Below are 24,906 nucleotides of genomic sequence, written 5' to 3' on the forward strand. Positions count from 1 at the left end.
AGAGATCCTTGTTACTTATTCTTGTTGATTCCTTGTTACAATACAGAAATTAACTAAATTGTAGGTGCAAGTTGAAGACTGAATGCAATGAATTGCTCCCTCCTGTGCGTCCATTCTGGATTCATCCCAGCTCACTGGCTGGCAATGTGTTGTAACTCATCACAGATTAGTATCCAGTAATGTGACGACAGCGAACACTGCCAGAACTCAGCAGGTTCGCACATGCTGACACATACATTTTAACACACCCACTGACGTCAACAAAAATCGACGTGCATCTTGCTGATGATAAAATACAATAAGTTGTTAGTGTTGAAAGAAACCTTTTTGCAAACTATGTTAAGGAGAAATACAAAGCCAGACCTGATCATAGAGTATGTCAACTCTACACTTCTGTAGCTCAGTGTGTTTTTTTTAAAATGGCAAGGCCTGGCTTATCTGGCATCCATGTCTACTATTCACGGGGAAACATTCATCATTCAAGTCGAGTACAGAATGAGTGATTCATCACTGAGTAGGAAAATATACGTCCTCCAAACCTGTATTGTCCTGCCACGTACAACAAGACAGAAGTGTGAAACTTCCGATTTTAAAAGGCCATTCACTTGAAGTGTGTTTAAGAGGGTGATCGACCTAATGAAAAGGTATGGCTAATAGGGAAGGCAGGGACAGTAGGTGGATGAGTGCAAAGAGACGAAAGTGGATGAACAGGAAGTGGGATGCGAGGAGGAAGAGGACGCAGAGCTTGAGAGGAAGTCGATGATAAGGCAGGCAGAAGGGACCGGAGATGAGCGGATAAGGAGAGGAAGTATAGGATCTGAAGGGGAGTTAGAGAGGAAAGGTAAAAGAGTTGGAGGTAGTGTTCCCAAAGACAGTTAGAGGGAAAAATATAATGTAACATGCCAGAAACCAAAGAACAGAGAAAGGAGAGGAATACAAAGGAGAAAGGAAAGGGAAAGAATACTAAGGAAAAACGAGACGAAAGTTAAGCATTCGGTTATTAACTGAATTTCGTATTTTTTTCCAACATTATCATCACTCCTAGTATTGGAAAATAACAACTAAGAGTCACAGCAAAGTCGTATTTTTAAGCTATAACCATTTAACATTTGTAAATGTGGGGAAAGAAGGGGGTCGGTGAGGCCTGTCCAACAAAAGCGGAAGTACATCAGAGCTGCATCATGGTTGAATGGACACAGGCCGCTGGTTTCCAGGCCACACTATTAGTTCTTGTTCCATCGGGAGGAGGAGGAGGGGGTTGGGGCAACTGAAGGTGGGCCGGCTAAATGGGATTTTGGCAAGAACTATAGCCAGGTATAAAGCCCTGTTTTAGAAAGGTGCGGAAACGGCTGGATCTAGAAACAGTTTTTGACTAAGGGTGGGTTTTGTGTTTATGGCTTAGTTAATGTTGAGATCAGGAGACAATTGACAAGAGCTGTAAATAACATATTGTTGTTAATTAAAGTGTTGTTCCCCCTTAACTCTGGATTAGTGTTGGAAGTTGAAGCCAGGAGAGTGTGTGCTCCTCCAATGAGAAGTGTATGGAAAAACGTGTCAATGGAACACAAGGAGGCAGCCTGTGAATAAACAGAACCGGTGACTCACCCTTTCTGGGATGGGAAAGATGGGCGGGGGTACCAAACTACTTTCAATACCCCTCTAAACACACCAATGTAGGCATTCATGCGTACACACACAGTCAAACTCATGTGTCGTACTCGGTTAGCCAAACCAGGACAAGCTGTCCATTGTCCAAATGTCCCACCTAAAGCTGGAGCTCCTAGCAGGGCAGGAATTCTGTATTTAGGGTATTGCCGTGTGTGTGTGTGTGTGTGTGTGTGTGTGTGTGTGTGTGTGTGTGTGTGTGTGTGTGTTGTTGTTTTGCTTTAACAAGCATGGGGAAGATCTAAGTGTCTTTTTCTTAGTAGGAATCAGGGTGCTTTTCAGATTTCCCTTTTGTTTGATTTTCAAAGTAAAGTTAAAAGGTAACCTCAGGAAAGGAGACAAGGACTTAACAAATAGCTCTGGAAACATTCACCTATTCCCTAAAGGCCATACTCAACAAAAACAACTCTGAATTGTAAACAGCCAGCAATATATTAGTTTTAACCCAACAGCAAGGCTGAACAAACAGCCATTATTGTCTGAACACTTTTTTCGACAAGTTTTAAACAACAGACTTTGAAGAAACTCTGCATTTACTAGGAGGTTCTAAGGACAGAGGGTGTCGTATTCATATTCTGTACAAACTGTAAAGTCCACTGAGACAAATGTAAAATGTGTGATATTGGGCTATATAAATCAACGTTGATTGATTGAATCCTCATTGAAAGAATATTGATCTGCTTTGGACTTCATTACCATTAAGGAGCAAAGGACACATTTTGTTGGTTGAATCAAAGCCTTGTTTATAATCAATGGCAGGAGTACCTAATAAATGTTTTTCATACCTTTTGGAATGGGAGGAAACACAGGGAGAGCATGCAAACTCCACACAGAGATTCAATGTAATCAGTAGTGCCATTATCTTACCATAGATAGACCTTACTCATCTCTAATAAACAAACCAGGTAGAGGCAAAGATTGACTTCACACTATCACAATTAGTACTTTAATACACCTGTTGGTTGTTATACATAATAATCAACCTGTGTGCGTTGTGACAACTGTTTGTCCCTTAAAATTCTGAATCCTTTCATGGTAGGAACATTTTTCAAATATCAAATATTTTAGATGTCTAGTGCATCATTTCCACAGTTCAGCCAAAAATATTTGGGATCTTTAAAAATATATGATAGTCTCTCAAATTTCAAATACAGTAGGGTGCGTTTGGTGAATGTGACAGCGTCCTGACTGCAGTTGGACTGAAGATGGTGAAAAGGCAGAAGTACAAATGTGACCAAACCATGAAAAAAGGCCTATTATCTTCTTTTGCTGAGAAGGGAGTCTTTTCTAAATGTGATGCTGTGGAGCAGGAACCACAAAATAGTATCCAACATATATATAGAAATCTGCAGAGGCATCAACATTCCTTTCTGTGTCTAAAAACACAGAAAGTCAAAGCTAGAAGGTTGTTACCGTGTTAGAACTGCTGTGGGAGTATGGCAGTTCTATTTGGCTATTATATTGTTTATTAATCACCATAAGTCTGGTCTTACTGCATGTCAGATTGACCCTTCTACTTCCTGCCTTGCATCTGAGTCTTTCCCTGACAAAAAAAAAAAGAACATCCCGTATTTTATTAGCTTTCCAATTGTGTTTTGGTCCCATGTTACTCTAATGCAGGGGTCTCAAACTCAAGGCCCGGGGGCCAAATCCGGCCCGCGACTTAATTTGATGTGGCCCCGCAAGAGGTTGCAAACAATATAATACGTTTATTATACGGTTACATGCCGCTTTACAGAAGCAGGTTGCCCATAAACTACATGTCCTGCAATGCATCTCGTTTTGTGACATGCGCACCGAAGAGACTTGCAATTATTTGCCCTGGACTTCTGCTTTCAGACGTAGTTAATTACTAAGTTATTATCCTATAATAATCCAATTCAGAGGCAATAATGTAACATAATACATTATTTTATATATATATATTTATATAGTTACAACCGGCCCTTTGAGTGCAACCTTTATGCGAATGTGGCCCGCCATGAAATTGAGTTTGACACCCCTGCTCTAGTGTATTGCATAGAGGATTAGCGTTTTAAATGTCCCAACAACAACCTCTCTTACATCACACAGAAGAGTTTGGGTTAGTTTGAGTAAACAGAAAAAAGAGGATGAGAAGATGAAGCCACAAGTGAGCTGTACAGAGACATTGCTGTTTACATTTTGAAGATGGTTCGCAACACCTGGTTTAACCATATCATATCGTATGAAAACACCATTAGAAATCATGCCAGACTGCAGCTACTGTTGTCATTCTAAACTGTGCAGTTATCCAGAATTGTATGCACAGTACAGCTGAATTACCTCGCTAACTTCAACCAAGTACATGACAGCTAGAGAACCAATTATTTAGGAAGGGAAAGCAAAGACTGTTGTGCACAGGAACAGATTAGCAGAGTGGGTCAGCTGTTTGGAGACAGCTAACAATATTTCCTAGAGGATTTGCAATTGTGTGCGGTTTTGCAAAGCTGCTCTTAGGCTCTGGAAATCTGCTAATCTGAACACCTTTAATTGGAGGATCAAAATGCATGGCCTGCTCAAACAACTGCAACAGCGTTACGTTATATCCTGCATGTGTTTTCTTCTATAGATAAATAAGGTGAAACGTTGCTGCTCTATAGTTGAATGATTATGTCCTGTTGGTTCTCAAATACTGTGAAGACCATATTTTACATAACACTTGATGCTTCCTGTTGCAAAGAGGATGTCAGTACTTCTCCCTCCCTCCCCAACTCTAGCATATGTTGGTTCTGAAGTTTTGTTTTGCAGTTTAATAAAGAAAAACATTTCAACAAATTATTGCGATCATCATTTAAGTTAAAATGCTGAATAATACATTTGAAATACAGCTACATCGTTAAGATATAAATGTAACAAAAGTAAAACATTGTAAGTGTAGAATACATATGAACATCCACAGAGACGCGTAAAACCAAGGCATTAAAAGAGTGCTTCCCAGAAGGACTGTGTTGTTTATTGTTCTCTTTTATCCTCACACCGGTATCTACTTGTCTTTCCTCCTTTTTATTTTATATATTTTCTTATAACTAATGCTGTTGATATATTTGAAAAAATACTAAACTAAATAAACTAAACTAAACAAAAGGACCATCATTTAAATAGTTTGGACAGGCTGAAGAAATAGTAAGGCCTGATTTATGGCCTTGTCCCCAGGCGAGGTGATCAGTCCTTTGACATCTTTGGCAATACAAAGCTACAACTTAAAAGTGATGTTCCTGACATCTGAGGAGATGTTAAGAAGACTCAGGACCATCACAAAGAAAGGACTTAGGTCTTCTGACACACATTTGGATTATATAAATATATATAAATGAAAGATCCCACTAGACCTGCGTTGGCTCATGACTGTTCAGTTAATGTCTTCACACTTCTGTTTGACAATGGAAGGTTAAGGTGCTCCTCAACACTTGGATACTGGCTTGCTTTAGTCCAGCTGCGTGTTGAGACATGCATTTAGGTAAAAGGGTTCAATGCAAGTGTTACGGACCTACGTTTCCTGTTTCATGAACAGCACGAATGAACATCCAGATGAAACTTTCTCAAACACTGAGCCCATACAGCCATCTGCCAGTGTGTGGGGCTGGTGGGGGCATAACAAAGCCTAATTGAAGGCAAAGTTATTTTTCCAACTGAGTGAGGGAAACATTCTAATTGCTGTAATTAGGGCGGAGCAGAACTGTGACATTCTGTCAATGTCTGGCACCGCTTTCTGCTCGAACACTTTGTTTGCTGGCATTTTTAACCCCTTTATTTACCTATGAGAGCAACATTATTTTTTGAGAATGGGACACAGAAACAGAGGTTGAAAGAGAAAGAACCTAAACTGGTCATCTGACAAACAGGCTGCGTGTATTATGACAGCTTTACAAAATAAACAGCTTTCCACCTGGAGAAGCATTAACCCCCACATGTACACTTGTCCTACCTTGGTGTCAACAATGGAGCAGGCCATCTGTTTCACATAGGCCAGGTCAGAGCTCTGGGGCATCAGGACAGATTCTCTGGTCAGGCCGATCTGGATGATGAAGGAGACCCCTGCAAGAGTGGGAGGAAGAGGGGGTATCACAGCCCCCCCAGGAATCTGCACTGTTGTCAGGTCCATCATAGGAAACCCCCCCTGAACGGGCAAAGAGGGCATGGATATGGGGGTCCCTGGCTGCATCACGGCAGACCCTGGAGGTGAGGAGCCCCCAGGAGGAAAGAAGACCTGGGCCATGGCCCCCGAGGACATACAAGGGCTAACGTTAGCCATCCTGTGTCAATGCCTGAAGCGCTCTACATACAAACACACTCCCAGGTACAGTGTACAGTTCCCAGGAAACCCTCACTCATTTGAAACCGTCTCAGTGGATGAGAGAGGGATGCACACGCTGACACATGGACATACATACACACACACACACACACACACACTGAGCAGAGTCCCGGTTCCTCTGCGTCCTGTGTCCGCTCCCTTCTAGTGGATCAAGGAAGAAACCCTTATCCAGGAAGTTGTTTTTTTTCCTTTCTGCCACTTCTTCCGAGCGCTCTTGTTATAAAACTCCTGTTATAGTCCTTGCATGACAGGCATGAGCAGTGTGTATCAGGGTCTCATCCCTCGTCTTCCCTCCTTCCCCTCTCACTCGTCCAAAGTAGCTGCTCTGCAGGGGAGAAAGTCCAAACTTGATTGTGAAACTCCCGGGTGTGGGAGAGACGAGAAACAAAAATAATGCCAAACTTTGTTGTGCCTTTCCTTCAGGCTGAGTTACAAAATGGCCTCCTTAAACAGGAAACTGTGAGAATGAAGGAGAGCAAGAGACTGCACTCCTTTTACGAGTCTTGCCCTGTTTCAGTTTCAGCCCCAGTTCAGTCTTTTTGGTGAAAAAGCACACAAGAGAATGAGCCGCGTGAGGGTACCTCCCACTCCCCCTCCCTCCTGTTCTCTCATCTGTGATCTTGCCAAAGCCAGGGAGGAAGTGAAATGACTGACACAGCCTGAAGCCAATGGCCAGCCAGAAAGTCCCGCCCTTTGACTCCTGGTTTCTCCCGCCTCCCTTTTCCTCTTTCTATCTTTCCTCTTCCTTGCTTTGGGGTAATGTGTGTCTTGTTTGCTCCCTCCCTGAGTGTAGGTCAGCAAAGATCCTGCCTAAGGGGCAGCTCGAAACTCGCAAACCCTCCCACTTCTTCTTTTTACTGCATAAGCCTCTTTCTATCCCTCTGTAAAACTCAATTTCCAGCCTTATTTAGGCTTTGTAACACATTTTTTTCTTTGCATATGTTAGTGACACACCTATGCAGAATGAGACCACACCTAATTACTTAACCCTGAAGTTGTTTTCATGCAAGTTGACTGCAAGTTTCAGTAAAATGGGGAATTTAGCTGGTACTTTGCACACACCAGGATATGCTATACTGGGTTAATTCAATCATCAGCATGACTGTGCGCACCACTAATCAATGTATTACATTAAAAGCATGCAGATTAATAATAACTTGGTGGCAAACATTCTCACCATTTCATTAACACTGATGAACCACATGCAACTGCACCCTTCGGAGTTTGACGGGAAAACTCAACTTTACAGCTGCAAATGTTTGCTAGGATGCTACTATCCACCACAAGAGGGCACTGTTTACTATAGGTGGAAATTGAATGAATGATCCTCAATAGAAATGTATCCGTAGTGCTGCTTTGTTTATTTTTTACTCGGTGTTTGGTCTCATTTAAAAAATGTATATAGGTAAGGAGAAGGGATATGAGAGCATATTCCATTAGGGGGGACTACAGCACAATTTTCACAAATATATGTAAACCTATTTGTTGCATTATAAACATTTCATGTAGTGGAGAAAAAGCTCAATTGATTATTCATTCTTGGTTCTCAGTAGCTGATACAGCACCTGTGCCAAGAAGTGGAAAAGCAGAGATGGACTCTTTAAAAACCAGGCCACTGCATTATTTCCAGTAATTTCATTTATCAAATGTGATCTTGGATGGTTGCTTTTAAAAGGGGAACATCAATTTTACAAATCAAGATAAAGATACTCAGCCTTTGAAAACAGCAGTAGGATGTTCACTGGGCATTCTTGACTTTGGAAAAGACAAATAGCTGCATATTAATAGACTTGGGAGTTAGTGTATGTTATAAAAGTTTTAACATGGTAACTGAACTTTATGAAATGGAGAAGACCATACAAAAAAAGATGTGTATGTGTTTGATTATGTAGGTATTTGTATGTGTAAGCGATACTTTCATGCGTCTAGTTCTTTTGAAAGTCTCATAAGCTAACTAGAAGGGAAAAAAGACAATACAAACACAACTCTCAGTTCACTGTACAAAAACTTCATTTTTTGCTTTTTTCTTCCTTAATGACATACAACAGGGGACCCGTAAACAAAAAGAGAAAGTCATTTGATACAAGCTAGAATGCAGTTCAAAAATATATAATAAAACAAAATTAATAAAAAGCAGGTCTCTTATCCCTTGTAGTTAGAGGAAATAGTTTGAATACAGCTTAATATGATGTACAAAATATCACACAGTGATAAATTGCTAATAAAAAAATAAAAACACAAAGAAAAGAGAGTCCTTTACCTTGGCCTCTGACTGGTAACAGATTTTTTTTAACTTATTTTCTGAATTTTTCATGTTTTTTAATCATTTTTGCTTTTTTACAAGTTATACATTGTCATTATCAATCACAAGCAAGTTCTCTGCCTAGCCAGGAAGAATGATTCACTTATGATACTACAGTATTCTTACATCTTAATAATCATATTCATAATCAAGGAAAAGAAATGCAAGAAAAAAAACAAGGAAATGATGGACATTTACAGCACGTAATGGCATCTCTAGTCATCATTTACAACTTCTGTTTCAATTTCTTTTTTGATGTGTCATACTGATTTGTCTTTATTCTGAGAAAGGGGCCATCAGTTACTCTCACTCTCCAATAACTGTGAGCCACAGCGGGTTCAACCATTGTAGTATTTACTCCTTAATGTAAAGTAATTGCCTGTAAAACATGATTTGATGCACCCTGTCTGTTACCACTCTTCAACAGAAGCATCCATACTTAGATGTAGTGCAAAGTGGAGCCAAAAAGTAGTTTAATGTGATAATAGGACGTTATTTCCAGCAGCAGTACTATAATATAGTCGAACCCAGATCTTGAACAGCACACTCTACCAAATCAGAACTATGAATGCTCTTGTCCAAAGTGATAGGAACAGAGTGTTTACCTCTAGGCAACATTGAACCCTTGGGTCTGAACTCTGAGCCGTAGTGTGACCCTGTAGTCTTAAAAATGTGGAGGATGCCCCTTAACCAACTGATTGAACATCTAATTGTATTTTTCCTCTAAAGACAATAAGATAAAATGACTCAAGTAATTTGAAGTCAGGTCAGCTCTTAAAGGGCTACTCTTACCTAAAGCAAACCAAGTGTCCTGCAGTTATCAGAAATAACTACAGGACAGACAGATAGACGAGGAGTGTCTCAAAGGAACTTGTTTTCCACCTAAATCAAATGTTCTGAGTTTTGTTCAACATCAGCAGCAACAGTAACACATCGGCGAGACTGATTTTGAGTCATGTTACTTATATAAACTGACACCCACACATCGTAAAAATCAACTCATCTTTTTTTTTAAAAGGGACCTTTTCTTTCTCCTCCTGAGGCTATTTCTCCCAGCATGCCTCTTCTGAAAGAGACCAGCTTCACATCATTAGCTCTCATGGGAAATGTGCTACTGTGCTACTGATGCACGTCAAATCAACACGAGGGATCCTCACCTCAACACACAAGTGAAGGTAATGTCAAACTTTGTTTTTTAAAAGCCTGATTAAATTACAGCACGCCAGAAACAAGCACTGCCTACATACTGGCACTCACTTCAGGATGAAATGAAAAAGACGATCTGAAGAGCTCTCATCTGAGGAATCATTTTCCTTAATGCAACTATCATCAGCTCTCCTCAAACCTGAAACGATCACTGCCAACCTTACTCGCAAACCTTCAATGAGAGAAATGAACACTGAACTTCAATTCTGAAATCAGACCACAAGTATTGAAATGATTTAACAATGAAATGTCATTTAAAAAGCATGTTCACTCTTTAGCCCGTTGAGTGAGAAACACAGTCTCTCTTTCTCACATGTACACACAAAGTAGGTCCCTGATTCTGACTCAAGACTGACAAGGTCTTTCATAGCACCGTGATTTAACTAGTGCATATTCAAACACGCACTCTTACAGTGTTCAGTGGAAAGCACCAAATGACACAAACGGCGTCATTTGTTGAGACAGACTGGCCTCACTACCCCTGTATCTCTGCGGACACGAACTGTACTTGTATGATACCCATCTGTAGCTAGTAAATGTGGTGTGAGAGCATCGGTCTGCAGAGTTCACACTGACCATCTGTAGAAATGTACCATGATTGTGGAGTTACGTTCATTAATCTTGTACAGCAGTGTCATTTTATCTCACACACACACACATAATTAGAGGCTGAATCATGGGGATGCTATAATACTCGGACATACAATGAGACTTGGCCATAAAGCTGAAATTAAAGCTATTTGTTCAACACTGGTTAGCAACTGTCTAATGTTTCCTCACATCATAGACAACTTTAACATTCTCCAACCTCGAAAATTGCCACCACACACGCTCTACCTGGAGTCTTTGGAATGTAATACATTGAATCCCAATGTAGATGTTGGGCAGGTGTTTTCCGCCCACACTGGGAAACTTAACTGTTATTAGTCATGCCTACATATGTATGCTAGCCACAAGCAATTTGTTAATGTTGAGGTGCATTTCTGCATCGTGTGCGATGTGCAGTGCAAGCTGTGGTTTCTCTGTGAAATGTGAGTAGTGCGTCGGAAGGTTGAATGAAATAAAATCAAAAGAACAGAATATTGTAGTGTAGAAAAAGTGTTTCTCCAAAGATTATTATTTGAAACAGAGCGATTGGGATTTTATAAAAAAAAGCAGTGTGATTGGTATAACAAGAAGTCACTGAGGCATCAGAGAATAGTGAGTAATTGAAGGGAGGTGACGACCTGTGGCGATGACCCAACCAGTGGGGTGCAGGAAAAGTGTGTGTGTGTGTGTGTGTGTGTGTATGTATGTATGTATGTGTGTGTGTAAGCAGTTGAAATGTGTTCTCTCGTCTTCAGTCTCTTTTCGCCCAGTTGTTTATGTAGGACTCTAAAAATGCAGAAACAAACAGTTAGGCCGACAGCCGTTCACAACTCCTCATGACATATCATGAAAGGCAGAAGACATTAGGCTCAAAACATTTATCAATTGGTCATTTAGAGTTGTAAAAATCAAACAAATAAGAAGTCACACCACATCAATAAAGTTAGGGGGAAAGTAATCATGTCACAACTATAGGTTGGAAAATGGAAGCCATAGATCATTAAAAAAAAATAACCAGATTAGAATTTTGTGAAGTTCAGTTTTTTTATATAGCCTTAACGTGGGAATGGGAAATCTGTTGAGGTCCGCTGCAGATTTACAGTAGGCTATACATGCAATTTTAGACCTAAAGAAAATACAATTCCCAAAATGCAACTCAATAGCTTTTCAATAAACCCCCAACTGGCTGTTAAATATGCTTCTATCAAACTCCACACCACCAGTGTGTAATACGGGCTTCCTGTTAAAGACTTGAAGAAAAATGAACCCCCCTATCTCACCAGAATGACAGCAGAATGTTTTCAGACAAAGATCTTGGCAAGTGCATCTGCGCCGGCGCTGGCGATAAAGGGCTGTGAAGAGTGGAAGGCTACGTCATGGATGGCCTCGTCGTGCTTCTTCCTGTGAGCCGTGATCTCCTGCACGCACGTCCTGTTATCCAGCATCCACAGGCGCACCGAGCAGTCGTGGCCTGCAGGGGGCAGAGGAAAGGGGGGGGGGGGGGCAGAGGAAAGGGGGAAGCAGAGGAAACAGCTTATTAGGTGCAAAGATCCCTGAGGAATGCAAGGTGCAGGATCCCCTTATATTGTCTTACAAGGTAGACTTAGTGTTTCTTCTTCAATGCATTACATTGTCATTTTAACCGAGATCGCAGATTGTACTGAGGCCTTCTAATTATTTTTGTTTTATCTAAAACATGTATTGTGTTATACAGGTAAAGGTGGGGTATAAATAACCTTTTTTGATTGTGAATAAAGTGTGCAGAGGAGAAGAGGGTATTTTTTTTAAATGAAATAAATTATAAAGGTTGACTTTACTGTAGAGGAAGCCTGTAAGGTGTAGGCAGCTAAATAAGTACTCACTGCCGGAGATGAGGTAAGTGCCGTTAGGGTCCGTAGTGAGACAGGTGACGGCATCCAGGTGAGCCACCATTGAGTGGACAACTTTACCTGTAGGGACACACAAAGCAAGCTCATTTAGACCCAGTCACATACTATAAAATAAAAAGAGAGGCGAAAGAAGGAATCAACTGACGAGTCTACAGACAAAAGACCTGCAGATACCTGTCTTGTTGTCCATGAAACGGATGGTGCGGTTCTCATGGGCAGTGATGGAGACGGGCTCAGATGGGTGACTGACAACACGATTGATCAGCTCACTGCCTGCGAAGGGAGAAAAATCACTCGATTGTTGTTTTATCTGCTCATTTAACTATTTATTTTTTAACGTATCTCAACAGTGACCAATATTACGCTAGAACAAATAGGGTCCTGAACATACCATCCTTGGTCTGTGTCTCTAGCGCAATGATGCTTTGCTCCGCGTTGAGGTCATAGAGCAGTGTCTCTCCAGCGTCGAATGACACCACCACCTGGTTGGGGTCAGTGGCCACAAATGCTACTGATGTGGGTGTGCCGTGCTCTGGGAGAAGACAGGAGGAGGTTGAAGTTGTGAGTCATGGACGCAATGCAAAGCTCAAAAGCATGTCTACACACTCCACATAAATGTCTACCTCTTTCTTTATTGAAGACAGACAGACAGGGAGCTGAGTTCTGAGGGTCCCAGATGCGAATGGTGCCATCGGCTGAGCATGAGGCAAGACGATGGTGAACTGCTGAGAATGTTAGACCCCACACGCTGTCCTCGTGACCGACTAGTACACTGCTCTCGATGCCCGGATCTGGATAAACAAACACACGTTAAAAAAGGGAAAATCTAAAATTTGAATATTCTTATCCATCTGCAGTTGAGAATGGCTGACCGTAGTTATCATAAGGATCCACATTGAGGTCGGGCATCTTCCAACATCTGACAGCTCCATCCAGACCCCCGCTGTAGCAGGATTCTCCGTCCTCGCCCATGGAGAGCGACAGAGCAGCTCCACTGGACAGAAAGAGAGAGAGAGTGTTTGCACTGCATCTGGGTGCGTCAGTGACACAGTGGGCGACTGTGGCTACGAGGGATGGTGTGTGAATGTGTATGAATGTTAGTTCCTAGAGCATGGTACACTGCTCTGTATGCATGGGTGTGAAAGGGTGAATGACTTGTAGTATGTAAAGTGCTTTGAGGGGTCGTAAAGACTGGATAAAGCGCTATATAAGTACAGTCCATTTACAACATTTGTATTTGTACTCACCTGTGTGCTCTAAATGTGTAGATGGGCTCAACATCCAATGCTGCGTTCCTGTGAAGGGACAGTCTTTTAAATTTCATTCTTAGTTTTATTTCTTTGCTATGTTTGATTTTACGTTTGCACGTTATTATTCCTACTCTTAAAATAAAGGGGTTGGATTCTTACTTTTTAGAGTGCATGGACTTGTTGAGGTTCCACAGTTTTAGTGTTCCATCCTCGGAGGCTGTGAGTAGCACTGCTTGGCTGGGGTGAAAGGTCAAAGCGCGGATGGCATCGAAGTGGCTGCGTAGTGTGAAACGAGGGTTCCATGTCTTCTTAAACTCGTCTCTGTTATCCTGCATCTGACGGGACACACGTTCAAAAAGAGTCACATATTCCGAGTGTGCACATGTATGTTGGATTACGTCCCATGTATTGACCAGTAGATATATGTAATTACATCCATGGAGAGATCGTTGTCATTGGCAACGGTGAGATCAGCCAGTTCACCCAGGTTCATGTCCCCTCCCCCGACGGCATCCATAATGAAGACGTCAGAGGAAAAACCCAGGGCTCCACCTGCAGGTTTGGGGGTGGAAGTTCACAAAAGTTACCCGAAAAAAACATCACTGCCTGATAAAGACAGGCTTAGGAAAAGAGAATGGAAAATAGAGCAATAAATCTCCCAGGCAAGAGTCCAGTCATCTTGTTTTCTTTACTCCCACATAATGTACCAGCGGATTTATTTATAGGTGTTTTGTAAGTCTACCCCACGCAGGTTTTAAAATGGAACAAGACAGCATCTAAATGTGTTGTCTGGCATTTAATCTACAATCATGCGTGTAGGGCAGTAGAGGAAAGTCTAAGGTCTTTGATGGGGCATAATGGTGGGAGGGGTCTTACCTTCCCCGGAGCGAGCTTGTCCCGATACGGAGGGGGGCGGGTTGGGTTTAGGGGGGAAGTCCGACATCATGCCTTGTAACTTGTTCCTGCGGTTCTCTGAACCCGGCAAGAGGAGAGAGACACAAAACATCCAGTCATGCAGATGGGCGGAGGAAGGATGGAGAGGCCAGCAGACAGATAAGAGACAGACGGATGTAGACAGAGGGCAAAAAAATAGACTTCATTCTTTAAATGCAAAACAAACACCCATACAATTTGAATGACTCTTCAATAAGAATGACTTTAAAAAGAGCACAGGGTCACAGCGTAAATATGACTCAAATAATGAAATGTGCGCGTAGAAAAAAGGGCAGCATGCGTGACAACCTTTGAAATGACCCCACCCTGCACCACACAAAATACATCTACGGACAAAGGTGGCGGCTACACAACTCTAAAGAGTCACAGACTGACAAGCTCGTGAAACAGGACAGAGAGACAGGTGGTTGGGAAAAGAGGTCGGTTTTATTGACAAGAAGAGATGCCAGGACACAATGAGAAGTAAAAGATAAAAAAAGTGAGCAGGGAGGGGGAGGGGTGGGGCGCAAAAAAGACAGATACACTGGTGGCAGTGATTCTGGCAGTGCTGATGATGTTGCTATGGCAACAGCGTACCTAGCTCCCGTCCGTCCCCCGAGATCCGGGCCTCTCCCGCCCCCTCCCCATCCTCCCCCGAGCCCAGGAAGTCAAATTCACTGAGGGCATCTTCCGAGTCGTCTTCGTCCTCCTCATCCTCCGGGTCCAGGTCCGTGGTCATGGGCTCCGACTGGACATGAGAAGAGAGAGGAGAGCGTTCATAATGTGACGAGTCATGAATAAAGTTTGCGTTAAGACATTCAGATGTTCCTCGTCTTCCCAACTTCATTTCTAAATCTCACATCTTACCTTTACACGGGACTTTTTGTTCTTGCGCGGTCCATCAATGCAGTCAGTGGCCATGCCTTGAAAGTCATCTTCCTCGTCACTGTCGTCTTCATCGTCGTCCTCGCAGCCATGCAGGAAGGGGATTTTATCGAGCACCGAGCTGCCCAGATGTTCCTTAGAGTTTTCCTTGCCCGCGTTCCTACAAATGCAAACAAACTTTTTCAGTCAAAAAGGACAAAAAGATAATGCAGGACAATACAGGTTGACCTCAATTATACTTATTTATATATAATACCATATTATAAGAAGTTTGGCCACAGCAGTCTTCATTACAGTTTAGCTTTTTAATAAATATTATTATTGTAGAAAAGTTTTATGGATACACGTGCTTTTTCATTTACTTTTCTACTTGTAAATAATACTTTTTTGAATAGATTCCTGCTAACTTTTTCTTATAATCTTACCATGTTGTCATGGTGGAGGATGCCCTCCGTTTTAGACATCCTTTCTGCGTCTTGTTCTGTTGGCTTTTGAGATCAGGGTGTGCTTTTTGTTTCACTGTCTTCACATTTCTGCTACAGATAAATGCTACTCACAGAGCTGCCTCAAGATACAATGATGACTCATGTTCTGTCTCACCTGCAGTAAGTAAGTTCTCCTACTGATAATAACCTAACTGCACTTTAGCCTACTGTTGGTTTTCTGTCTGCTAGACCATTTTCTAGTTTCTGGCATAGCACTGTTTATAGCAATTTTGCACAAACTAATACATAGATTTTTCTAATGGGTCTTAGTCAGATGATCTTAAGAGGAGCGGTGTGTGCACTGCCAAAAAAGCATACCATAATATCTCAAGGTCTGTGCATAGACGATCATATCAAGATGAGTAAATTAGGATGTCAGTATATGCATTGGTTTGATATGGTAGAAAAATGTTTGCAGTTTTATACCAGATATTAAAGATGAATATCGTGATTAAACTATTAAAAATGTTCATCTTTAATTCACATGATGTATCATGATTTAGGCTTTGTGTAGCAAACTGTGGGTTTTTTCATTTTTCTGATAAAAATGGAACACTTATTTAATAATAATAATAATAATAATAATCATACATGTTATTCATATAGCGCTTTTCCTGGAGCTCAAAGCGCTTTACAAGCAAGTACAAAAAAAATGATGTAGGGTTCTCACCTCTTGATTTGTTCCTCTATCTGTCTGACCAACAGCGACTCCACCCCCGCCCGAGGCTCGGGCTCAGGTGAGCTTTCAATGGGGGCAGGCCCGTTAGCCTCGGGGCTGCTCCGCCCGAGCAGCGAGCGCACACGCTTAGACCGCATGTCCAGGATGGTGTCTGAATAACCCACCTCCTCAAGATATCTACATTCACAGGAAAACCACATATGAATACATAACCACATTCATATGATCTAGTCATTGGAGTGTAGATCACAAATGTAACACTTATGATAAAGCACTAATGAAACATATTAGTATATTACTGAGATCAAAAGGAGCTGATGACAGCGAGGCCTTACTTGCGTAGTAGCTGACGTCCCTCCTTCCAGGACATCTGATTGGCTGGCTCAGAGTCTGACTCAGCCGGCCCATTGGGAACTACAGAAAGGATTAGTCAATAGTGATGCAACAGCAATGAGCAGAACTTTGAGTGTCTTCTGAAAGTAAAGCCAAAGTAACAGATAATGTAATCACTTACGTTGGTCTGCCTCTGTCTCTGGTTTCTTGTCTCCGGGACTCTGGTCGTTTCCCGTCTTAAGCTTCTGGTGTTTAGCCCTGCAACCCCACAAAATACCACATGAGGGCAGTACAACAAGCAAATATAGGGAATCCTTTAATGATCAAATGAGAGACAGCTGTCTGAGTGGATAACAGACATGAGGGACAGAAAGAAGGAGTTTGCTGCCATTTGTCTGACCTCTCTTGTTTCAGGGCGTACTCCAGCATTTTGATCCGCCTCACCAGGTCCTGTTTCATGTTCTCCTGCCCCTTCCTCTCACCCTGAAGGAACGCCACCTGAGCCTGAAACACATATACAGGATGGTAAGGGACACAAAGTACCATTAGAAAAGGCACACACATACAGTACAGCAACATCATTAAATACATTTCAATTGACACTGTAACTGCATCCATATGTATCTTAATTTAAGATAGACGCTTTTAGATCAACAAAGATCACAAGCAGAGTCCTTGAATGGGAAGAAAAAAGTTTGATGTGACAAGCATAGCAAACATGACTTCTGAGAACCCAGAGGAATAAGTAGAGGGTTGTAGAACAGGGCTCTTATTTTTAACTTCTCCTAACCAAGGCCTCAGTGCGCATCTGCAGAAGAAGAAAAACAAGACACACACTGGCCAAATTCAAAACCCTCTTTTAAAACACATCCTTCCTTTGTGTGCTTCCCCTCTAATTTTCCTTCCGCTTCCTTCCTCACTGAGCCGATAAAAGGCTTACCTTAAGGAATGAAAATATTCACTGCCCATTCTTGCCATATGGCAAACAATTAAAGTGTTTGTGAAAAGAAGAAAAATGTGATAATGACAGAATTAAGGGTGATAACACTGTCGAGATTTAACGAGGGCTTTGTTTAGACAGGATCTTCCTCTTGGTATTGCATCATAATGCAAGACTTGACAAAAGGTGTGAATGGGATCCTGGAGCGGATGAGAAAGTTTGAGAACACATTTTAAAACATGATTTACAGTGGGCAGTTTCTGGCCTCTGTTGGAATAGAAAAATGTGAAGAAAAAACAACATACTGTAGATCCTAGTTAGAAATAGGGTTGAAATGCCACTGCAAGAGAACACAGTATGACAATTGACGTTCATCAAAATGTGTAAATCCGCTTTTAAACTGTATCGAAAAAACTCAAATGAGTGTATGTGTGAGTGCGCACGTTACATTTTACAGACAGGAGCACATTATTGTAAAGCTCTTAATAATAACCCCATTCAACATACCATAGTGCTAACATCTATTCTAAACTAATGTGTTTTAGTTACATAACTATGTATGTATTATTATAGTCACATGCTATCTTTTATCAGATTTGAAATTCAGCTTATTAATATAATTCAGGTTTCATCCCTTTAAGGGTCATAATAGTAATAATAATACTAAGAAATAGAAAAACGACTATATACTGTACTATATACTATAAAAATGCCATACTGTTACAACCCTAGTCAGAAGTAGGTTAAAAGGCCTGTCTCTACTCTCAGGATTTGCATACAGGGGATTGTAGGGACCATTGTTTTGCATTGTCTCCATCTCCCAGTCTTTTTCTTTCTCTCTCTGTGGTGCTGGAGCATTAATACCCGTTGTTTTACAGTCCATCTCTCCTCTGCATGTCTCTGTCTGTGTCCACGAGTCTGCTCCCACGCGCATACACAGTTCGGTGTAACTAGAACAGTCTAAAAACACTATCTCATGGGGCAGGCACTCGGTCTACTTGAGAGGGTAGTCAATCACCCAGGAAAGAGCACGCACACACACAGACACACACAGACAGACAGTAATGTAACTGGCTGGGAGGGCGAATGTAATACAGGATAACCTGCCAAGCAAACCTTACTGCTGCTGCTGAGTAATCCTGATTAATGCGATGTGATTTTATATGCTTAGCTGAGAATTTTGGATAATTGTCAAAGCTAGCATGTCAATAGTGCAGGCCAGCTCTAAGAGGGTGTGAAATACAGATAACGACGATGTTTTGTCGGAAAAAAGCAATCAGAGAAGAGACTGAAAACAGCATTTACTGGCATTTTTGCATTAAATGACGTTAACCATTAGCCATTATTTTTCTGTCGGTCTACTAGTTAAATAGACTTCTAATCAGTGCATCTATAGTAAACGCTAACATGCTATCATTATAATGTCATCTTCAAAGTAAACTTGCAAACATGTTTGCTTCCATTGATAAGGGTAAAGTCGATCATTACAAAGCTCTGTTCTGATGGTGTTGCCTGTTTTGGGTCAAGTAGAACCAACTTGGGTAAAACCAATTCAGTTCAAGAGTAGGCAAAGTAAGATATGAGCTCCTCTGTACACGAAAAAACACGTCTATTACAGAGATTTGTTTTCAGTTCAGCATTGATAAACAAACCTCCTCATAGACCATGACCTAAAATCATCCGAGGGTCAACTAGCTGCAGATAGGTGGATGCTGGGAACTTCACCTAGTTAGCATATGTTATTAAGGGCTAGGTCATATTTACTGAACTGAACAAATAGTTTAAACCAACAGCAGATTACTAAAAGCAGTCATAGTAATGTCACCCTACCATGAACAGTCATTTGCTCCTTTACTTATGTTCATGTGTTTAAGTGTTGCAATCGCTTAGCTGAAACAATCAAACACAGTTGGTGACTAGTAAACTAAATTATTCAAATCATCAACGATCTTTGTAATTTCCACCTCTAGAAGGAATGTGTCTACTTCATCCTTCAGGGGCAAGGCACTTACACTTAAACTCCTACTCATACACACAGACGAGCTACAACCTGCTCACACCCCTGTGCGCCGTGATCCCAGAAGGACAGGTTCATAGGAGTGTCCAAAACTTTAAAACCCCGACACTGCTTTATTGCCCAAGATAAAGCCATGGCTGCACACACACAATTATTAGGATGACAATGAACCCACACTGTAAGAACTGCCCTTTTCTGAATCATAAAGGCAAAACACAGGGATGAGTCTGTCAAAGGGCCAATTGTATGTCATTCTCCATCTATTACTTAACTACTAGTTATTTGGCTCTGACCTGGTTTTACTTGCTCTTCCTTTGTATCCTTGAAAGTGGTAGGATAATAAGGTACAGTGGTAAAGAGTAGATGATTTTTCCGGGTACAAGAACAAATGCAGTTTGACAGATTAGCTTGTGAGGGAAAACAAGATCACAAAATCAATACCCGTATTCAATTGTGTGAATCCACTAACAAAAACATGCATGGTACTCTGTTGTTGTTTTTTTATGATGCCCTTTGTCTGGTTCAGATTGGGACATGCTTGTTTTTACTCGTATGTGGGACCTGGGCCAACAGAGGTGAGACAAGGAACTCCATTCATTAGCTGTTACGGTGTTCTTATTGACCCGTTATATACATTAAGAACCAAACTGGAGAAGGTCAGGTCATCAAGGTATTCTAGAGAAAGATATACTTAAGCTGAATATTGTTCCATGTTGAGGAATTACAAATTCATACTTCAAAGTCATTTGATATAGTCCTGCAAACACAGATGCTGTGGTTTTACTCATTGTATTATGTTGGTATTCTAACAACATACAAAGGAACCTTGTTGCGGGCAAACCTTTCGTGCCATCTGATCTGTCTTTCTTGTGGGGGGGGGGGTTTCCTCGGTGTGACCAACTGCTGCTGACCTTTCCAGAGTTTGTTGTAGCATGGAGAGCTGACACATTTAGCCTTTTCTGTCAGTCTCCCTTTACTAGCTCCAGAACAGGGTCAAGGGCAGCTTTCCTCCTCCACTGGCCACCCTCCATCTTCTCATCCCTTCATCCCCATAAGAGCATCAAGGAGCCAGCAAGTAGAGCAATGAACTTTTCTGGGACAGGGTGCTTTGATGGAGCATATCATAGTGTGTGGTATTCAGCGTGAGAACGACAACATAAAAAGTTGGGCTGGTTGCCTAAGTTGGATTTGAAGATGATTGAAACGCAATGGGAAGCAAATAAACTGAATGTCATGAACGTTTTTAAATAAAAGGGGAAACAAATCTAATCATGATTTTCCAGATTTCAGGGGAAGAGCAGAGAAAGAAACAGGAGGGAATTACAAACAGATAAAAAAGATACCTATAATAAGGGGGAAATAGTTCAACAGGAGCTCTGTAAGTGAACGAGGCCGGCACATACTGTAACAATATGGCACATATGGATGTCATATTTGTGTCATAGCTGAGCGCGCAGAGCTATTAATTAGAGATGTGTACCCAGGGGCCCCCCTGGCCAACACTCAACAGGAAGTGATGTCAACTGGGTCACCAGTAATCTATTCTACACAACTACTGACACTGACTGGTTAATACAGTTAATTAGCTGAACATGAGAATAATAGAAAGAGGTAGTAACAGGTTCCCTGTTCTCTATAGAATAACGTGAGTGACTTTGCTGCTCAATCTGTTAATATAATAAATTATAATGAGTATCAGGTTAAAATAAGTCTGCTCAGGCAGTGCAGTGGTAATGTAATTTGATATAACAAACTGGAAGAAGCCTCATGTGTGTCTTAAGAACAGAGAGACAAGGCCACTGCCACCTGTCCCTTTTGCTGCCGTCTTATGGTTGCGCTGGGACGTCCCACCTGGCCCACTGCGGGGAGGGTCTTCATTCCTGGCATGTCACATGAGACGCGAGAGCACAGGTGGCCCTTCACGCTGAAAACCCATTCAGGGAGACAGGACATGTGTTACAGTCTCACTAGGACGCGCTGTGCTACAAAAACAGACATCCACGCAGCCGCACAGAGACTCACATGGTCATCAAATAATGGTGATGGTTTTGCAAAATGGTGCATATAGCTTCCCTGTCCTGTTAGCTTTACAAATGCCATAAAAGCTGAACATGCCATGTATAGTTGCCATGTGAGGAGCATACATGCACAGTATGGTGCTAACTGTACAGGATATAGCCCAGGGGGGCTCCTAACTGGCATGTTGATAGCACTGCCAGCATGCTGGCAACAAAAGCCAAAGGCCTGTGGGTGTTCAAATGTAAGCTAGGTCAATTTTTCAGCCTGGCACTCTAGCAATCCCTTCTTTCTCTCAGCACAGGACGTGGTACTAATTGTACCCATGAAACCAGACCATGTGTAGCAAATACGCACACGCAAACAAAGTTCCATAACAAGCACTAATGGTTTGTTGGACATAGCGATGGGCCCGCTTCTGCCTTCCATTCCCACTCCTTCACACACGACTTTAAAGGCAGCGAGCAAAACCAGTTTGTTATTGTTCATCCATATTTTATCACAGCTCCTATTTATAACTACATGGGGTTGAGTCAGGGGCAAAGTGGGATGCAGAGTATCAGAAGAGAGCCTATGATATGGTTTTTTTTATCTGTAGTTTTGTCAAGCTCATAAACTCCGGAAGATATATCAATGTAATTACAAGCAAACAGCGGTTACAGGAGAGAGAGAGAGACCACAAATGGGTAGGAATGAAAATATATACTGTTCATCCCTTCATTCCCTCAAACACATCTTTGAATGTGTGCATGTTTACCAAACCTGCTTTAATCCTGGAACAATTTGATGAGTAGGCACAATCTTCTGCCTCACACAGTTATAGCTGCATGCATTCAGGGGTGTTGCGTAGTAACACCCTCTTTCTTCTGCTGTCAGTCTCTAACAAGGACAATTAGGGAACCCATGCCTTGCTCAAGAACATTTCTATAGCATTGACTCACACGTTCAACATCGATTGTTCTTGCCATTTAAAGACTTCAACTGAAAACCTTTAATAACACAAGTTCACTAATAGCATTGAGGGCAGCCAGCATGTGTGTTTGTAAGTAGCAGGTCATAGCATGTTTATATATTTTATAGTTTAGTTGTTGTAGGATAGTAACCAATGATAATGTAAGAAAGTCAAAAAGAGTACGATTGACTTAGAAAATTCAACTGCATTATAGACTAAGTGTAACAGACCCTTATTCAAAATGTGGATATCATTCCAATGCCACCAGATACACATGTACTACAAAGCACTAAGTTAGATTTGGGCCTCAAGGAACTTTATCCGAGGGATGTTTTGTAATAAAAGTTGATTTCATGCAAAAACTGCCAGCAGCCCAAACTGTCCCCCTGATAACTTCCTCTCTCTGTTTGCTAATTGTTTGATGGATCAATAACTTAACTATTAACTATTTTAATAGAATCTGCCCTTAAGTGAGGACACTACTTTGACAACAGATGCTCACATTACTCTCATTGTCAAATGCAGAGATTTCCAAGTAAACTCACAGCAATGTGTTATCATCTTTAACCTCAACAGACAAGCCATATATTACCAAATGTGTCCCCAGAGCACATAAAAGCCATCTTAATGTGAATTTACAAATAAATGTTTTTTTGCTAAATGTCCTGCAAAAATACAGTCCATCTTTAAAAAGAGTCTGGTACAGGCATATTTTGGATGTGCATCTGCATTAATAACAAGGATACACTGCAAGGTAGCCACACCTAAACTCTGTTTACCTGCCTTATTATTTGCTGGACAACAGGCTTGCTGTAGTAAGTAAGTAAGCTTAACAAGGCTGACCTTTCTAGTCTAACTCGGTAGTGTAACTCTTTGTGAGTGAAATGTTACTTAACTGATTATATGGACAAAAGGCGCATAATAATGCTTCCTGAAAATATGTTATTTATGTTTAAAATGTACGAGTGCCCGTTTGGTTTTAGGTGATCTAGTGGAGGTCATAGAGTCCCTTCATTGTTATGTAGTGTCTATTAATCATACATCCTAGTCAATACAGTACACTGTGATAGGGTGTAATGTTAGCCAGTTAGCATTGTGGCATCCCGAAACTGATTGATTGTAGTGCATGTGTGCTGTCACAAAGCGACACTAAAGGAGCTCCTGCCATACCCGCTGTGGCCTTTATTCGGATTTGCAAACGCAGGCTAAATGATAAACAAATGTACCCTGAGTTCGTCTCTCTCTGCCTCCCAGCGGTATTTCTCGGCCTGGAAGCGTCCCCACTCGTACTGGATGAAGTGTAGGATCCCAGGAAGCGACATGCCCGAGTCCCCGTCCTGTAGCTCCCTAGCCTGGGACGATCCGGGCATGGCCCCGGCTGCTGCCGCTGCCGCTGCTGCCATCACCCCGGCCGCCGCAGCTGATGTCGCCGGGCCCGGTGCTGCTTTGGGCCCGTTTGGGTTGCGCCCCGCTCCGCTGCTACCTCCGGAGTTCGGGTTTGGTCCTCCGCCGGATCTATCCGCCTCCATTTTAACCGTTCAACCTTTCGCCAGGATAAGGAGGTGGAAACGGGCAGAGTGTACGAACAATAATAATAGAAAAGTACCTCGTACCCTTCTTCCAGCCCAGCAGCACTCCACTAGTCGACCCTCTTTTCTTCCTTTTCTCACAAGCACAGAGCAAAATTACTATTCAGTTAGCAAAATACTACATTTCCGCTTTTAAAACCTTCAAAATAAAACACGACAATGAAGATACATATTTGTAAAATGGTGGCCTGTTTAGTTACCGATTTACCATATTTATCATACATTCCTATTTATAAGTGTATGCTAAAATGACTCAAACATATGGGTTTTAAATGCATACAACTCAAGACAAATGTTTAAATGTTGTTTGCGACTTTTACTCTGTAAATCCCGGATTTCTTTCCTCCTCCTTGTGTATGCTTTTGGAAATACCCAATGCGGGTGACAAATAAAGGGCCATGTTTGCAGTAATACACACTGAACATGTCGCTAGGGGAGTTCATTTCCTGCCATTTTGTGAGCAGGAATTTTGAGGGCAGTGAAGTTGGCCAACATTATCCACAACTGTGTTTCCTGTTTGAAAACGTTGCATTAAAACATCTTCACAACACAATGATGATACAGGTCGACCGCTATTTTGTGTGCCATACAATCCCAACAGTTCTCAAAATAACAAAGAAAATCGTCAACATGCATCCTCTTAATATTATTTGCAGTATGTAGAAGTGCAAAGATTTCATGACATATTTCTAATGTATTGTTTATTTATATTTATTTTTACAAATGTCCAAATACAGTTGCAGAAAGAGAGAGAGAGAGCGAGAGAGCAATGCAATGTTGAACATAATTGTCATTTATTGTGTGAAAGTAACCTTTGGCCCAGCAATAGAGTTTTGATAAG

The 24,906-nt window shown here is 41.6% G+C and overlaps 2 protein-coding genes across 4 annotated transcripts in view; both read right to left on the bottom strand.

Annotated features, from left to right (window-relative positions):
- The window catches only part of prkd2 (protein kinase D2), a 45,340-nt gene extending 37,931 nt beyond the window's left edge, over positions 1-7,409 (bottom strand). For both annotated transcript variants that reach the window (XM_034225645.1, XM_034225644.1), the window contains exon 1: positions 5,612-7,409. In XM_034225645.1, the coding sequence (XP_034081536.1) occupies positions 5,612-5,938 (327 nt within the window). In that variant the 5' untranslated portion in view covers positions 5,939-7,409. The remainder of the gene's footprint in view (positions 1-5,611) is intronic.
- Positions 7,410-7,993: 584 nt separating this feature from the next.
- On the bottom strand, positions 7,994-24,183 carry strn4 (striatin, calmodulin binding protein 4). Of its 2 annotated transcripts, XM_034225646.1 has the most exons (19): positions 23,703-24,183; positions 16,952-17,055; positions 16,733-16,809; positions 16,554-16,632; positions 16,210-16,395; positions 15,480-15,542; positions 15,037-15,214; positions 14,767-14,917; positions 14,113-14,208; positions 13,670-13,788; positions 13,396-13,571; positions 13,234-13,281; positions 12,859-12,980; positions 12,610-12,777; positions 12,378-12,518; positions 12,161-12,259; positions 11,960-12,046; positions 11,378-11,568; positions 7,994-10,883 (listed from the first exon to the last, which is right to left on the bottom strand). In XM_034225646.1, the coding sequence occupies exons 1-18, from the start codon at positions 24,003-24,005 to the stop codon at positions 11,399-11,401; spliced, it is 2,367 nt and encodes a 788-aa protein (XP_034081537.1). In that variant the 5' UTR covers positions 24,006-24,183; the 3' UTR covers positions 7,994-10,883; positions 11,378-11,398. The 2 variants fall into 2 exon arrangements, with proteins under 2 accessions (XP_034081537.1, XP_034081538.1); XM_034225647.1 differs by lacking the exon at positions 15,480-15,542 and having other exon boundaries at positions 23,703-24,005.
- Between the last annotated feature and the right edge of the window lie 723 nt (positions 24,184-24,906).

Source organism: Gymnodraco acuticeps, unplaced genomic scaffold, assembly GCF_902827175.1.
Source record: "Gymnodraco acuticeps unplaced genomic scaffold, fGymAcu1.1, whole genome shotgun sequence".
Classification (NCBI taxonomy): domain Eukaryota; kingdom Metazoa; phylum Chordata; class Actinopteri; order Perciformes; family Bathydraconidae; genus Gymnodraco; species Gymnodraco acuticeps.